Below are 18432 nucleotides of genomic sequence, written 5' to 3'. Positions count from 1 at the left end.
TCCCCCAAGACCTTTCTTCTCCAAATGGGACTCCTCTCCTGAGACATGCAGTATTAAGAAAAAGTGGCTGCAGCAGAGTTCCCCAAGACTGGATGGGAAGGGGCGGGATGGGGGCACTCTTTCCTTTGGATGAGTTTGGCAGCGGGACGTTGGGCTGGCTGGCTGTGAGGCACAAAGAGACATCCCTTAGAGCCGCATGCACAGATGTAACGCTGCACCCCTCTGCGGGCGGGGCCGGCTCGGCAGATGGCGAGAGGCCGAATTGGTGACGGATTGTCCATCAAATGGCACTTTCTGGGTGGTGAGGATCTCGCTTGGCACCCAGGCTCAAAGAGGAATTCAGAAGACTCCACCCCTACCGCTTTGCTGCTGTAGACAGTCCCTCTTAGAAGTGAGGCGGGGTCCGGGGGGGCAGGGTGACTTGGGTGGGTTGATTAAGTTTTTTCTACCTCCCTCAATAGAGGATCTTCTACAGGACTTGAGAAGGGGTTGGGTAAGGAGGTGGCCCGGCCCAGAGGGCACGCAAGAAAGGGTTGGGGCAAAGTCCGCAACGGAGGGGGAGGCGAGGGAGCTGGAAAGCAAGATCTCACGCCTGGTTCAGTTCGGGTGCCGGGATTGCTTTTCTCTGGGGTCAGCGCTGCAACTCCGTAGCCGCGGGGCCCTGGTGACAGGCGCACGCCCCGCCCTTTCTCCTCCCTAGACCTGCGGGCTTTTGTTATGCAGATGGCGGCAGGAGGCTGAGACAGAGGAGGAGGGAGTGGGTGGGGAGGAGGAGAGGCGGAGAGGGGGGAGGAAAGTGCAGCTCGCGCGACCAGCCTCCTCTTCCAACGTCACATTGTGAGAGAGACAAAACCCGGGCGCGCCGGAGCTCACACGCGCACGCACACACACAGACGACCCCGGCGCCTCTTCTCTCCGGCGCTGCCGAGAAAGCCAGTCCTCCCTTCCTTTCCTGGGGCGCGGAGGCTCCGCCAGTCAGAGCGCAGCCCAGAGCTGACCCAGAAAGCGAAAGGAACCGGCGGACAAGCCTTCTTTCTCCCCTGCTGGCCCGGGCGGAGGCGCCCCATCCCCCGCCCTGAACCCCTGTCTTTCGCACCCCACCCTTCTCTGTTTCAAACGGACAGGGACCGAGCCCGGTGAGCCCCCTTTTGGAATCCACGTTTCAGCACTTCGGACAGCGCCCGGGAGCCCCGGGCCCTTTGGGTTGGCTATGGCGAGCGTTCAGCAAGGAGAGAAACAGCTTTTTGAGAAGTTCTGGCGAGGAACCTTTAAAGCCGTGGCCACCCCGCGTCCAGAGAGCATCATTGTCGCCAGTATCACGGCCCGCAAGCCGCTGCCAAGGTAATGACCTCCTGCTTAAGAGGGGAGACCCTGGCAGTCCCCCTTTTCTGGCCTGTGCCCCAAGCCCTGAGGGGTGGATGCAGGCAGCTGGGCCAGGGCGCCTGTCTTTTCCCATCACTACTCTGTATCTCCCGCTGGAACATGGGAACTAATTGCTTGTGTGAGGTGGAGGCTGTTGAGAAGGGACAGAGAGTCTTTAGGGGGAGCAATGCTCAACCGGCTGACCTGGCAGCTGCTGTTTGAGAGGCTTTGCTGTCTTTGGGTGGGTGGTGGTAGTGGGAGATGACTTGACTGAGAAACTTTTCTTGGTATCACAGAGCTCCAAGGACAGGGGGTGAACAAATGGTGGAATTGAGGCGGTCGGGGGTGCTGTACAAGAAAAGATGAAGATTGAACTAGCTCAAGCCTTGTTCAGATACAGTGGCACATTTCTATACTCAGCTCAGAAACTAGGGAGCTCTGAATGTTTTGACAAAAGCCCATATGCTGTTCCCTCAAATACACCCTAAACAGCACCCTCCTCTTTGCCTTTCTGGCTATTGCTGCTGCTGAATTACCTAGTCTCCAGCATCCAAAACCAGGACTCTGGGCTCAGGAGTCAGGGAGGAGCTCCCAAGATCAGGAAGATGATCTCAGAAGAGTTTAATCTGTTTTTTCAAAAAAAGTCTGATTGCTTTGAACTCAGGCAAAAGAGCCAGTCCTTATGTGGCGGTAGAGTAGTGTGATGGAGGGAGAGTGAGGGAAGAGATGAAAGAAGAGCAGAAAGAGGGTGAAGAAGATGTGGGGTGAAACAGAGAGGAGGTTGCGTGCAACGGAAGCATTCCAAGACAGAGAAGACCCAATTCTTTTCATAAATCATTCAGTTTAGAGGAGTTTGGGAATGAAAGGAAGAAGGCTGTGCCCTCTGTCAGGAAAAATCAAGGTTGTATGAAAACTCTCTTTTGCTGGTGTTGGATGAGTGGTTGGGTGGGAGAAAAAGAAAGAAGTGGTCCAGGGAAGACCACTTAGAGGATTTATTAATCCTGACAGGCTTCATTAGGGAGTAGATTGATAACATGTCTGGGAAAGGGCTTCAGACAGAATGCCTGGTCTGGCACAGTTGCAGCTGAACTTTCCAGTGGGTGTACGGTGGAGGACCAATGGGGAGTCATATCTTAAGAATCAAACTCAGACTGGAGAACTTTTCATAGTCTGATAGGGACCTGGCTCATACAGGTCTTTAGAAAAATGGGTGTCCCATGTTGGAGAAGGGTGGACTAGAAACATGACAACCAGCAGGATGTAGCAGGCTGTAAGTGGCAGCAGGAGCAGCGAGTATTTGTGTCTGGGATAAGCGGATATCCTCTGACACAGGCTGGAGAAGAGGAACAGTAACACCAAGTACCACCAAAAGCTGATGTTTCTCTGCTTAGAAGGAGGTCCTTTGTAGAGAGCTTTGACGTCAGTGGTTTTATCTTCCTGGGTTTCTGCCATCCATTCCACCTTCGGAGTGCACCTACTGTTGGCACATCAGTGCTGTGTTGGCCACAGAATATGCCCTTGTAAAAGGGACTAAAGGAAATTTCATTGGAAACTAGAAGTGTGGCAGTCGGTCCAGAGTCTTCTGCATATTTCAGGGGTGCAGGAAGAGGACAGCAGATTCCTGGTGGTATTTTAATTTAGATGAGCATACCTTATGTCCACCTTGCTTGGTACCTTCACCCTTTGTCTGTCAGTCTGTTAGTATCATGCCTTTTTTTCCTAGTCATACTCTCAATCATGTTAATTGCTCACAAGGTTTCCTAACTGTCATGCTTTCTGAGGCTTTGTGCAAATCCTAATTTAATTCATATGAAACTCTTACAATAGCCAACCCTCCCCACCCAGGTATCATTTCACTCCTGATATCTTTTACTGTCCCTAGTCTCCTACCCCCGGAAAACCCATTCCCGAGGTGAAAGTCTGAGCATTTAGCCCCTGAATTATATCATGCTGAAAGGATCGTCTTATTAAACAGGCGTGGCCTTTCTGTAGAATAGATTCCAGTTTTGTAGCTGTTACTCCTGGTTTGGGGTAGAGAGTGAGCAGGGAACATTTGTATTCAAGTCTTCAAGAAGGGCTGGGTTGGAGTTGTCTCTTAACAGACTGGCTACAAAACCTGAAACACCCCATTTTCACCCACACCGTCCACATCCAGTGATGGTCAGTTTCTATCTCCTTTGTAATGTTCTGTACTTAATGATAAAAGTACCGTGTTTCTAAAGCAGAGTTCTTAGGAAGGAAAGAAACAGAGGCACAGGCATAGCATCATCTGGACCCAGCAGCTTCCTCCACAGGCAGTCTGGGGGCTTTGTCTCATCAGAAATGTTGTCTCCTTTCATGAATGAGGCCCAGCTCACAGTCATGCCAAAAGAGCTGGGGAAGGGGGAGGATGAACCTCCAGCCAGTCCTGTTTGTTACACACTTAATAGTTGTTTATAGATGAGGACTATCCCCTGAATGAACTTCCCCAGGATATTTTAAATCTATTTCTGAAGATAATTTAGTACCAGGATAGAAGCTTACATTCAATTCGTTGATTTCATACCAATATGCATACATCATACAACCTTTCTCCAAGCAAAGCACCCCCTGGTCCCTCTCCCTCTCCCCTTCTGTGAGGTATACTTGATGAGGCAATATCTTTATAATGTATCAAGTTGCAAGCAGATGTCTGACTCAAATGCCAGAACAGCATAGCAGAGTGGGAGGCAGTATATCACAGTGGTTAAAAGCTCAGAACTGAGCTTCACAGGAACCTGGATTCCCTGGTTCTGCCATTTAGCCAAGTGCCTTAGGCAAGTGGCTCTACCTAGTTGAGCCTATTTTGTCAGCTTGAAAATAGAAATAACAATAGTAGCCATCTCAGGCAGTGAGTTAGGAGAATTGAGTCAGGTGAAGCACTTCCCACAGTGTGAGGGACATAGTGATTGTTTAATACACATTGATTGTGTTTTTCCTGTCTATCCATTTCTCCCCCTAATAATGCTGACCATAAAAATTGTGAGTTTTCAACTCCTAACAGGCAACTGCATTGAAATGGAGTGGGTAGGATGAGAGCTGTCCAATATTTTCCTCCCTAAGTTCCCGTATTTCCTTCCGGGGGGGAAGGTTGGGCTTCCCAGGTGGCGCTAGAGGTAAAGAATCAGCCTGCCAAGGCAGGAGATGTAAGAGCTGCAGGTGCGATCTCTGGGTCAACCCACTCCAGTGCTCTTGCCTGGAGAATCCCATGGACAGAGAAGCCTGGTGGGCTACAGTCCATAGGGTTGCAAAGAGTCAGATACGACTGAAGTGACTTAGCACTCAGGGGAAGTTTAGCTGCTTTCTGATCCAGCACTTTCAATTGAGGGTGGTTGGAGGGCTGGTAAAGAACTGTCTGAATTCAGAATTGATTGGTACAGTATCCTTATGGATTATCCTTTCAGATTGTATAGCGATGACCAAGCACGGGCAGTCTAGCCAAGGTTCTAACTCCTTGAAAACCATAGTTTTAATCCCCTAGTCCATCAAATCTAGAGCGACTATATAATTTATAGTTCATATCAAAGGTAAAAAGGGTCATCTGTGAGTGGTTATTCCAGGATGGAGGCTCTAACGGGGGCTATGCCAGGCAAACCTCACCACCTACCAGGTGGAAGAGAGCCAGCATGAATCAACAAGGTACTTGGGATGTATGAGACTGCCTCTTTTGACCCTACCAAAGAAGTATAGTAATTTTCCTGGCACTAATTAATTCTCTTTTTAAATTCCTTAGCCCAGAAAAGTTTGTATCCAAGAAGTTTAGGCTCAGAGTGGGTAATCTAGTGTTGCAGGCCAATTCAAACTGTAATAATAATCATATCAATGAAGAGTAGTTGAAGACAATAAATATGTAACTGTTGTCTGTAATTAGCATATCAATTGTTCGTAGATACAGGAGTGTTTATAAAGGGCTAGAGAGGTGACCCCCCCCTTAAATAAAGTAAGCATTCCCTTTCCTATTTTTTTGGCAAGCTATTAATTTTCTTCAAAAATCCTTTCCCTACAGAATAGTCCAGAAGCAGACTTCAGCCCAATTCCTGTCTAAAGGATCATAAATTCCAAACTATCAGAGATTTTACTGCAAAAAGGGAAAGATAGCCAAATTGTTAGGCAGGGAAAATGCCTCTGAATCATTTAATTCAAGACTCCCCTTCATGCCAAGAGATCAGTTAGCACATTTGTGCTGACTCTGTTTTTGGGAGCAGAGTAAGGGGCTGATGGGAGGCCATTTCCTATGGTTAAGAGCCAATAGACAAAGGTCAGGGAAAATGCTTGTCCGGCGATGAATGAACGTTTTCTCTGCAAAAGGAGTGTTACTGTTTGGGTCAAGCCTTTCTCCTTCTGAAAGGTGAATTTGGTGAATGCTGTACAGGGTCAGTGAGGGGATCATTTCTGACACTGCCATATTCACTTGGCAACCGTGCTGTCTTAGAGACCCAGGCTGCGGTAAATGTTCAATGAAACTTACGTGCATTAATTGAATGAGTACACATGACCCAAACTCAGCATCAGATTAGCCCTCTCCAACCCAAACCCATCCTGACAGGTTGAGGACGCTGATCAGTGCAACCTGGGAGACTGGGAGACAGACACACACACGCACACACACACACACACACACACACATACTGCAAATAGATTTGATTCTAGCAACCCCCTCCAGTATTCTTGCCTGGAGAATCCCCATGGACAGAGGAGCCTGGCGGTTTACAGTCCATGGGGTTGCAAAGAGTCAGACATGACTGAGCAACTAAGCACAGCACAGCACAGCACAGTGTCAGAATGAAGCTCTCTAAATATAGAGATCTGTGTGGTTGGCTGAGTGGCCCTGTAGGCTGGTCCATGGACAGGAGGTTGAACTTAATCCCACCTGGAAGTACTTTCCAAACCTATATGAGTCCCTGTTAACTCCAGGCCACCATAGAGGTGGGGACATCTCTTCCATCCTATAAATGAGAATAAAAGTCTGGGTTAGGTGCCTTCTGCTCCATGGGCACCTTGGTCATCCTGCAAGGGCACTACACACTTTTTAAATTATCCTTTCTTTCAGAGTGGCTCAATTTACCTTCCTGTGAGGTGGAAGAGTTTGCAGGGGCTTAACAAAACCAGAGTTCAATACTTACTTATTACTAAGACTTTCTCTGAGGTGCGAGAGACTATTTCTGGGGTGGAAGAGGTAGGGCAATAAAGAGCCTGGGCTCTGAAGTCAGATGTACCCAGTATGACATCCTGCAAGGCTACTTCCTAGTTTTTGAATCTGCTAGTCACTCTACCTCTCCATGCCTCAGTTTCCCCATAGATAAAACACTCATCTCACGGGGTTGTGGTGAGATCATTCTCACTACAGTTGCCTAAAAGAGCCAGTGGAGATTTGTACAGAGCTGTTTTAAAAATTCAACAGGCCCCCAAGGCAAACTAATTAAAAGAATTGTTTCCTTTTACTGTTTGCAGACACTCACTGGCTCCAGTGGCTTTTGGCAAGCACCCTGACCTTCTCAATCTCAGTTTCCTCATCTGTACAATAGGGCTAATAATAGCAGCCACCTTCAAGAGCTGTTGGGAGGACTGAATGAACTAATTTATGGAAAGCTGCTGTTTGGCACGCTGTGAGGGCTCCATCAATGTTAGCTCTTACTATTAATAATAAATGATCGTTCTTATTATTACTATGTGCCAGGCCCATCGGGGAGGAAAAAATGAATGAAATGCAGTCTTTTCATTTGAGGGCCTTGGAATTTAGCAGCAATGGGAGACATAAGCATGAGTGCGTGTGTGTGAGGCAGTCTTAGCACTGTAATGTAGATAGGAATAAAGAAAGGGGGATGTGGAAAGTCAGAGAAAGAGATCCACAGTGAAGCTTGGAATCCTTGCTTATCATCATACTGTAATTGTTAGTTATCTCAGCTGTGAAATGGGAATGATTCTTTTATTTCATCAGTATTACCTACAAATGCAAGGAATGATCAGAATGAATAAGGCCTTTATCCCTTGTAGAGTATCAGGAAAGAGCTTTTCTTTTTCCAGAATCTTTTTATGGGGCTAAACTCTCAGGTGGGAGAAGGGGGGCATTATTTGTGGGGATCTTAGTCAGTGCTAATGAAGGGGGCCTGTAGGAAGGAACTGCCCTTAAAATCTCCCAACTCCCCTGTCAGCGGCTCAAGGATACAGTCTTGGGCTTGGGCCATTAGGTTTCTTGTCCTTCATGGTCCAGTTCTGGCTAAAACGAAATCCAGTCTGCATTCCTCAAGCAGCCACCGACGGTGGGGTGATCAGAGTGAGCCCGTACATGTCAAAGAGAAAATAAACCAATGGGAAATGAATGCACAAAGTGGAAGAAGCTGCATGTGACTAAAAACCAAAGCCATACTCTCATTCATTCATTCAGCAGATTTCTTGAGCTCCTTCTCAGTACAGCAATGGATAGCATGAAGCCCCCTGCTCTCATGGGGGAGAAAAATAATAAAGAAAGAAAGAAATAATATAAGGTCAAGTGGTAGTAAGTGCTTAAAAGAAGAATAAAGCAGAACAAAGGGCTAAAGGGTGAGGGAGTGGATGGCATTATTGGATGGGAGTGGGCCAGGTACCCGGAGATGGGAAAGAGTCAGCCATGAGGATTACTGGAGGAAAGTGTTTGTGGGAACAGAATATACCAAGGCCCTGAGGTGGAGCAGTTTGATATATTTGAGGAATAACAAGGAAGTTGATGTGGGCAGAGCAGAGTAAGTGTGGAGGAGACTGACAGGAGATGACTCCCTAGACATAGGCAGGAAACAGATCAAGCCTTGTAAGACATTTAAGGACTTAACAGGTCCTCAACACCTAGGCTAGGAGGATGGAGGGGGAGTCCCAGGGGCAGTCAGGGACCCGGGTCTGATCTGTTTTTCTTGGCTCCTCTCTCCCAACTCTAATGCAGCCAGGGATGACTTTGAAAAGCAGAGTCAGCTTCGCTGGGCCCCTCCATGCATTATAGACAAGCATGAAATTTACAATATCTCTGATTGTGATCCATCAGATTAGGAAATTGAAAAAGACACTGTTTAGACTTCCAAATAGCAGTGGCAAATCTTGTTCCCATGGTGGTGAGGGTTTGGTGTATCTCTCATATCCATGCATGCAAATCTAGACTATTTCTCTCACCTTCAGCCCCCCAGCCTCCCTTCACTGCACACCCTTGAAGCTACAGCCTATGCACTCTCTCTCTCTCTCTTTCTCTCCCTCTCGGTCTCTTTCCCTTCCTCCATCTCCATTGGAGATTTTGCTGAGGGAGCTCCCATATGCCACCAGCCTGTATGTAGAGCTCCGTGAAATAAAACACAGAATTAAGATGTCATAGAGACAAAGGCAAACCAAATAGAGGAACAATGCCGAACCCTAAAACAGTCATTAAGTAATTCATGTCTACATTTGTCTGTTTAAAACAAATATTAAGATCCTCTGGACGCAAATGTCTCTCATCAGGAGAATCCCCTAGTTGCCGGATTCCCTGGGCTTACATCCTGTTGACAGGTTCGCTGAGCAGGAACACCAACGGATCACTGTACTCTAGCTTCATTAAAGTTAAGCTTAGGCAAGTGAGCTGGAATTTTACAAGACAGTTACCACTCCTACGGGAAGAGAGGTGCCATCTGGGCCTGACATGTGTGTATTCATGATATGTGTGTGCATTCTCTCATGGTGGGAATGTGTGTGCCAAGCTCCTTATGTTATTATGTGCCCAGCCCTGTGCTAAGCACGTTTCATCTGTCATCTGATTCCATCCTCACAGTAACTTAAAGAGAGAGGTATTTTTAAAACCCATTTTTACAGATGAGGAAACTGAGGCTCAGAGAGTAGACGTGACTTGCTCATGAGTATGTGGATGGTAAAAGTCATAATTGGGATAAAAGCCCAGAGCTTTTAACTGATACATTTATACTTAAGTGCCCTAGGTGACTAAGTGGTAAAGAGTCTGCCTGCCAATGCAGGAGGCACAAGAGACTTCAATTCGATACCTGGTTCAGTATCCTACCTAGAGTAGGAAACTGTAACTCACTCTAGTATTCTTGCCTGGAAAATTCCATGGACAGAGCATCCTGGCGAGCTACAGTCCATGGGGTTGCAAAGAGTTAGACATGACTGAGCATACACACACACACACACACTTTGGAGAATAGGAAAACTGAGACCAGAGAGGTGAAGTGTGTCTTGTCCAAGGTCACATAATTTATGAGTATGAAACCAGGATCTTCACTCAGGTCTGCCCGATGACAGCTATGTTCTTCTCTGCCTGCAGCACATCCTGTCACTATAATTCCGATAAGGTCATGGGTGTTTTTGTTTTGTTTTAATCATCTTATTTGATGTCCAATCAGCTTAGGTAATTGCCATTGTGGTTCTCCCATCTCATACCACTGTCCGTAACTCTGTCTTCCTCTATCCTTACCCTCTATACCCATCTTCATATCAAACTAGAGGAACCTCTATGAAAAGTAAGTCAAACTCCCTACCCTCATCTAAAGCCCTCCATTACTGTCCCTTGGTTGGTAGAACTTTAGGCCCTTGGTAACTACAAGCCATGGTACCACTCCTGCCCACCTCCGCCAAGATTATTTCTAAAATGCTCCTTCTGCATTATTAACAATAGCTAGGATATGGAAGGCTGTCACCCTGCTTATTTAACTTATATGCAGAGTATATCATGAGAAACACTGGGCTGGAAGAAGCACAAGCTGGAATCAAGATTGCTGGGAAAAATATCAATAACCTCAGATATGCAGATGACACCACCCTTATGGCAGAAAGTGAAGAGGAACAAAAAGCCTCTTGATGAAAGTGAAAGAGGAGAGTGGAAAAGTTGGCTTAAAGCTCAACATTCAGAAAACTAAGATCATGGCATCTGGTCCCATCACTTCATGGAAAATAGATGGGGAAACAGTGGAAACAGTGGCAGACTTTATTTTTGGGGGCTCCAAAATCACTACAGATGGTGATTGCAGCCATGAAATTAAAAGACGCTTACTCCTTGGAAGGAAAGTTATGAGCAACCTAGATAGCGTATTCAAAAGTAGAGACATTACTTTGTCAACAAAGGTCCATCTAGTCAAGGCTATGGTTTTTCCAGTGGTCATATATGGATGTGAGAGTTGGATTGTGAAGAAAGCTGAGCACCGAAGAATTGATGCTTTTGAACTGTGGTGTTGGAGAAGACTCTTGAGAGTCCCTTGGACTGCAAGGAGATCCAACCAGTCCATTCTAAAGGAGATCAGTCCTGGGTGTTCTTTGGAAGGAATGATGCTAAAGCTGAAACTCCAGTCCTTTGGCCACCTCATGTGAAGAGTTGACTTATTGGAAAAGACTCTGATGCTGGGAGGGATTGGAGGCAGGAGGAGAAGGGGATGACAGAGGATGAGATGCCTGGATGGAATCACTGACTTGATGGACATGAGTTTAAGTGAACTCCGGGAGTTGGTAAAGGCAATGGCACCCCACTCCAGTACTCTTGCCTGGAAAATCCCATCAATGGAGGAGCCTGGTAGGCTGCAGTCCATGGGGTGGCTAAGAGTCGGGCATGACTGAGGGACTTCACTTTCACTTTTCACTTTCATGCATTGGAGAAGGAAATGACAACCCACTCCAGTATTTTTGCCTGGAGAATCCCAGGGACAGAGGAGCCTGGTGGGCTGCCGTCTATGGGGTCGCACAGAGTCGGACACGACTGAAGCAACTTAGCCGCCGGAAGTTGGTGATGGATAGGGAGGCCTGGTGTGCTGCAATTCATGGGGTCACAAACAGTTGGACAAGACTGAGCAACTGAAATGAACTGAACTGAACTGAGGACATGGAAACAACCTAGATGTCCATCGACAGATGAATGAATAAATGAGCTGTGAAATATATATAGATATAGATATAGATATAGTGGTATGTTGCTGCTGCTGATAAGTCACTTCAGTCGTGTCCGACTCTGTGTGACCCCATAGACGGCAGCCCACCAGGCTCCCCTGTCCCTGGGATTCTCCAGGCAAGAACACTGGAGTGGGTTGCCATTTCCTTCTCCAATGCATGAAAGTGAAAAGTGAAAGTGAAGTCGCTCAGTTGTGTCCGACCCTCAGCGACCCCATGGACTGCAGCCTACCAGGCTCCTCTGTCCATGGGATTTTCCAGGCAGGAGTACTGGAGTGGGGTGCCATTGCCTTCTCCGAGTGGTATGTTACTCAGTCCTAAAAAAGAATGCATTTGAGTCTGTTCTAATGAGGTGGATGAACCTAGAGACTATTATACAGAGTGAAGTAAGTCAGAAAGAGAAAACAAATATCATACATTAACGCATATATATGGAATCTAGAAAGATGTTACTGATGAACCTATTTGCAGGGCAGCAGTGGAGACACAGCCATAGAGAACAGACTTGTGGACACAGCAGAGAAAGGAGAGGGCGGGACGAATTGAGAGTATAGCATGGAAACGTATACATTAGCATATGTAAAATAAATAGCCAGTGGGAATTTGCTGTATGACACAGGGAGCTCAACCCAGTGCTCTGTGACAATCCAGAGGGGTGGGATGGGATGTGATAGGAGGTGGGAGGGAGGTTCAAGAGGGAAGGGACGTATGTATACCATGGCTGATTCTTGCTGATGTATGGCAGAAACCAACACAATATTGTAAAGCAATTATCCTCCAATTAAAAACAAATAAATAAAATACTGTTTCTCACTCCATCTGGTCCAGCTGCATCCCATTCCCTTTAGTTTCTCAAATTTCCCATGCCCTTCCTGCCACAGGGCCTTTGCACATGATGCCAAGAAAGCACTCTCTCTCCCCTGGTGCCTAATTTACACCTATTCACTCTACTTTCAGATCTCAGCTCAAATGTCATCTCCTTAGGGAATCCTCCCACAATTCTCTAGACTAGGTCACACCCAACATTAACTTTCTTATCAGTGTAGTACCTCTCTTGATTCTAAACAAATTTGTAATTTATACTGATTTATGGGAGCATTTGGTGAAGGAAATGGCAACCCACTCCAGTATTCTTGCCTGGAGAATCCCATGGACAGAGGAGCCTGGTGAGCTGCTGTCCATAGGGTTGCACAGAGTCGGACACGACTGAAGCGACTTAGCATGCGTGCATGCATGGGATCATTGGTTGAAGTGTACCTCTTCTAACAGACTGAAGAGGATGAGGACTGTGTCAACTTGTTCATTGGTTTATCTCTTTCACTTGATACATAGCAGGGGGTCAAACAAATGTTAATTAATTGCGTGAATTGTAACTCTTTCTCCCCAGCAAATCATTTTCATACCTAAAAATGTGAACCATATAGAATTTCCAGTATTCAAAAATAGCAATGTTTCCTTTAATTCTTAGAACCCTTTGAATTACTGAGGGTAGAGGCCATATCTGTCTCATTCTTTACTCTATCTCAGCATCTAGAACAGTGGCCCATGTTTGGGGGATCTTTAAATGTTTGTTCAGTGAATAGTGGAGGGTATGCAAATATAAGAGCATGGTACAGGTAAGGAAACTCAGAGACCTACACATGTACATCATCAGAATTTTAGAGCTAAAGGGATTTTAGAGATCATCCAGTCTCCTCATTTTACATGTGGAGGATGAAGGGATATGTTTTATAGTATTTATAATTATTGGAACAACTGTACAGGTATAATTTATAAATAAATATACTTATATGAGGGTTTCATTCTCAAATATTTCTGAGAGAGATAAGAGATCAAAAGATCGCTGGGGCCTGCTCATGTAATTCAGTTCTTCATTTTGCAGATGGGGAAACTGAGACCCACCAAAGGGGAAGGATTTGCCTGAGGCCTTTACATAGTCTGAATCAGCCTGGGTGAGCTCTGGGTTCAGTGAAGTGCTGCTTGAGAGCATTATGTCACGGTTTGTGTGTCAGCTTCCCTGCTGTGATCAGGCCATCAGACACCACTCTCTCTTTCCCTCACTTCTTGCTGTGAGATGTGGCATCCTGCCCCATGAAGTCCTCTTGTGGCATATGCTGCCCGAAGCCTGGTCTGGGGATCCTGAAGAGACGTCCATCTGTACTCAGCCTGTGTCTCACAGAGCAGGTGAACGGCTCTGGCTGTTCCCGGGATCATATTTCAGAGCTTTCAGCCAGTAAGAAGGCTTTTCTTTGGCCAGCCTCCCTTTCAAGGCCAGATGGCAGGTGGTTCTGGGGCCCAGCCCACTCCCATAGAGGGTAGGTAGGCTCAGGGCAACTCTTTACATGTGGACAGTTGTTTCTAGCAGGAAGCCATCACAACAATGGCACATCCTAGTGCCCAGCTCCTGATAAGTCAGTGTCAGTTCACTGTGGCATTTAGTCTGCAGTCAAGTAGGGAAGGCCATAGGGGACATTTGAGGAACTTGAATGCAGCCTCTTTATTTTATAAGTGGGGAGACAGGGGCACAGAGAGGGTGCAGGACCCTGTGTGGAGCACCAGAATGTAAATGCCAGAGGTATAGCTGACATATGGGTCATGTGACACCTAGTTCTAAGATGCCACTCTGCTCAGAGTTCCCTGGAGAAGAAGGCAGAAAAATTAATTCATTCCCATTTTACAAGTGGGACAATTGAGGCTGACAGACATGAAATGCCTTGCCTTAAAGTAACATCATGAAATAACGACACATTATTATTGTGGTGGTAGTGGTAGTGGTGGTTTAACTATTACTGTTGGTCTTATTTGAGTCTCACAACAGTTAAGAGACTGTTTTATGTCCATTTTGCAGAAGAAGAAACTGAGGCTCAAGGCCTTGTAAAGACCCAGAATAAATGCCAGTTCTCTTGATTCTAGGTTCAGTGTCCCTATCCCACTGCAGACAAAAAGTGTAATCCAAGAAACGTGTGCCCTGAGCATGGCTCCACTAGGCAAGGGGAGGACGGGCACGCCCACCTGTGGTCAGTGACCAGGCTGCATTGCCAGTGTCACCCCCTTAAAGCCCCTTTCTTTCTCTACACTGAGTGTACCAGCCTCAGGCCCTTTTCAGCTGCCCCAGTGTGTGCCTTTTCCTGAGTGGAGGCATTCCCTTAGAGTGACATCCCTTTTAATGGCCAAGGAGGGAGGGAGAGTTTGGAGTAGAACCCTAAAAGTACAAGGGGGTGCTCAGAGCTCAGGGGCCTTAGGAGGAAGCTTACCTCATCATTGAAGGGGCCCAATAGAGGGAAATCAGCCTCCAGACTTCAGTGGACGAAGCGTAAGTCTAGAAACCTTCCTTCTTCCACAGGAAAGGCTATGTATGACCCCTGCCCCCAAGAAAAGACATGTCGCCACTATGAGAGACTATAGTGCCACCACTGTAAAAGACACTTCAGAGTCTTTTCATCCCACACTCTCTAACTTCATTTTATGGAACGAATCCAACCCAGAGTAGTTAAGTAACTTGCCTAAAGCCTCACAAGCAATTAGTGCCATGGACAGTGCGTTCATCACAGAGCATCAGTGGGCTCCAGGGAAGAGGAAAAGAACCAATATGATTGCCATCCACTACCTGTACCTATCCACATTCCAAAACACTGGCTGGACCTACAGTGTCTATCAGATCAGATCAGATCAGTCCCTCAGTCGTGTCCGACTCTTTGCGACCCCATGAATCGCAGCATGCCAGGCCTCCCTGTCCATCACCAACTCCTGGAGTTCACTCAGACTCACGTCCATCGAGTCAGTGATGCCATCCAGCCATCTCATCCTCTGTCGTCCCCTTCTCCTCTTGCCCCCAATCCCTCCCAGCATCAGAGTCTTTTCCAATGAGTCAACTCTTTGCATGAGGTGGCCAAAGTACTGGAGTTTCAGCTTTAGCATCATTCCTTCCAAAGAAATCCCAGGGCTGATCTCCTTCAGAATGGACTGGTTGGATCTCCTTGCAGTCCAAGGGACTCTCAAGAGTCTTCTCCAACACCACAGTTCAACAGCATCAATTCTTCGGCACTCAGCCTTCTTCACAGTCCAACTCTCACATCCATACATGACCACAGGAAAAACCATAGCCTTGACTAGACGAACCTTTGTTGGCAAAGTAATGTCTCTGCTTTTGAATATGCTATCTATGTTGGTCATAGTTTTCCTTCCAAGGAGTAAGCGTCTTTTAATTTCATGGCTGCAGTCACCATCTACAGTGATTTTGGAGCCCAGAAAAATAAAGTCTGCCACTGTTTCTACTGTTTCCCCATCTATTTCCCATGAAGTGATGGGACCGGATGCCATGATCTTTGTTTTCTGAGTGTTGAGCTTTAAGCTAACTTTTCCACTCTCCACTTTCACTTTCATCAAGAGGCTTTTTAGTTCCTCTTCACTTTCTGCCATAAGGGTGGTGTCATCTGCATATCTGAGGTTATTGATATTTCTCCCGGCAATCTTGATTCCAGCTTGTGCTTCTTCCAGTCCAGCGTTTCTCATGATGTACTCTGCATAGAAGTTAAATAAGCAGGGTGACAGTATACAGCCTTGACGTACTCCTTTTCCTATTTGGAACCAGTCTGTTGTTCCAAGTCCAGTTCTAACTGTTGCTTCCTGACCTGCATACAGATTTCGCAAGAGGCAGGTCAGGTGGTCTGGTATTCCCATCTCTTTCAGAATTTCCCACAGTTTATTGTGATCCACACAGTCAAAGGCTTTGGCATAGTCAATAAAGCAGAAATAGATGCTTTTCTGGAATTCTCTTGCTTTTTCCATGATCCAGCAGATGTTGGCAATTTGATCTCTGGTTCCTCTGCCTTTTCTAAAACCAGCTTGAACATCAGGAAGGTCCACGTCTATGTCTGTGTGTCTACAGTGTCTATGGCCCTTTTGTAAATTAACTCTCAGACTAACCCCAGTGGTGGTTTGAATGCAGGAACTGTAGACTGTGGCCTAAGTGCTCTTAGATGCTCTGACGTTTTCCAGTTTGTGGCTTGGGCAAGATGCCATCAAAGCCACCTGATGTTTGCGCTCCCCACTCTGGTCCACACGTCCCTGTTTCCTTCCCTCTCCTTGGAAAGTTGTCCTGCTCAGCATGCTCCTCCACCCATCCTGCTCATCCAACCCTAAGGAAGGCATCAACTCCCATTCCATTTGCCAAGAAAATACTGCTGTGACACATGTCAAGGGAGAAGTGTTTCACAGTTGGATGAGTTCTGGCTCTGTAGTTAATAAGCTTCAGTTTGAATTCTATCCCACCATCTATTAGCTGTGAGATTTTGAGCAAGTCACGTCACTACTCTGAGTCTCAGTGCCCTCATCTGTATCATGGTGACAAAAATCTCTAACTTGAATAATTGTTGGTTTCTCGCTTGACTATTTTGAATGGTTGCCCTAGGACATTAAGACTTATGTTCAGCAGAGAATCATTTTGGTAGAGGAAAAGTACCAAAAGACAATGTGATTATTCTAAATCTCAGAGCTCATGGGTTCCTATTATACAGATGGAGAAAGTAAGACTCAGAAAGAAAAAGGTACTTGCCTGCCCAGAGTCAAACAGTGAATCAGAACTCAGGTCCCCTCACTCCCAGGATTCACTCCTCTGCCTCATTGAGCTCATGAATGTCAGTGTTTCAACTCTTCATCTGTCAAAGTTTTAACTCCTAACCATAGTTTCTGATTACTTACTATATGCAAAATGCTTTATCTGCAGTATATCACTTAATCCACTGAACTATAAGGCAGTTGTATATTATGACAGTTTCCATTTTGTAGATGGGAAAATTAAGGATCAGAAGGTAAATAACTTGTCTAAGCTCACATAGCTAAGTGATGTCAGAAGTGCCATTTGAATCCTGTGCTGGTAACTCTTACTAGCTCTGGTTGGAAATACCTGCTCTGCCAATCTCCTGATATAGGAAGGAAAGGTCAAAAAAATTAGGGGCACCATACGGAAACAAGGAAGTTCTTGACAAGCTGTTTGCATTGTTCCATCCCAGTGCCACAGTGGTGCATGAGAGAGAATGTAGCTCAGGATGTATGCCCACTAGTACTGCCCGATTTTATTTTGGGGTGAGCAAACTCACTAAAGGAGTTTGATGCTACATTAATGAAGCAGCTTTCCTGGAAGCATGTTTCCCTAGAGAAGAAAGGGATATAAACGAGGAGAATAAGTTTTTCTTGAGTGAGGAATTTGGGGCTTATAATTGTAATAACTATCCCAAGCTGACCTGTTTAGGTGCTTCCATTATGCAATCATGGTCATTGTTCACAGGCACAATACTTCATGATTGCTGTGAACTTGACTGACACACTCACCTATACATCCATTAACCCATCATCTATTCCTCTATCCATTTATTTATCCATCCACTACCTAGGCATCCATCCATCCATCCATCTACCCTGCATTCATCAAGGAACCATTAGTTTGTTTATTCATAATTTCATCCACCCATTTATGTATTCTCCAGCTATTTGTTCCTTCATTCTTTCTCTATTTTCTTCTCCAACCCATCCATTCATTCAATCAACCAACCAACCAATATTTATGAGCACCTACTTTGTGTCTTCTTCACCATTTCCCTGTATTTATGGTAAAGTAAGTTTTATTAATTTCATTTAACAGATGATAAGAAATAGCAGCTTAAATAATTTATTTTTCAATACCTTACAGGCATAAATCCTGGTTGAACTTGTTCTCCCAATCTTAATTCTCTTTTAAGACACCTGAAACATCGTGGTCCCAAGGAATTTAGACAGCTGAGATTTGTTTGTTTTTCTCTAAGGCCTTTTGCTATTGAGATTTAAATGATTGTACTTATTCATTTTTATCAGAAACAAAGAATCACGATTGCTATGATCCTTTTTTAAAACTTGTGCAAAGGGATTTCACATCTGAAATCCCTTCTGATTATCCATTCATACCTTCACCCAGGACTGAGTTTCTACTATATGTAAAGCATCAGTCAGTTCAGTTCAGTCACTCAGTCGTGTCCGACTCTTTGTGACCCCATGAATCGCAGCACGCCAGGCCTCCCTGTCCATCACCAACTCCCGGAGTTCACCCAGACTCACGTCCATCGAGTCAGTGATGCCTAGTTATAGATAAAGATTACTCTCAAGTTGCTTACATTCTAGTAGAAGAGACATGTCTAT

General features: G+C 45.8%; 1 protein-coding gene across 1 annotated transcript in view; it reads left to right on the top strand.

Moving 5' to 3' along the window:
• Window positions 1-771: 771 nt before the first annotated feature.
• SRRM4 (serine/arginine repetitive matrix 4) overlaps window positions 772-18432 on the top strand; it is a 172697-nt gene continuing 155036 nt past the window's right edge. The window contains exon 1 of the mRNA XM_061384850.1: window positions 772-1341. Within this exon, the coding sequence (XP_061240834.1) occupies window positions 1211-1341 (131 nt within the window). The 5' untranslated portion in view covers window positions 772-1210. The remainder of the gene's footprint in view (window positions 1342-18432) is intronic.

The sequence above is a fragment of the Bos javanicus genome, chromosome 17 (assembly GCF_032452875.1).
Source record: "Bos javanicus breed banteng chromosome 17, ARS-OSU_banteng_1.0, whole genome shotgun sequence".
Taxonomy (NCBI): Eukaryota; Metazoa; Chordata; class Mammalia; order Artiodactyla; family Bovidae; genus Bos; species Bos javanicus.
This window is presented reverse-complemented; position numbering and strand designations above follow the sequence as displayed.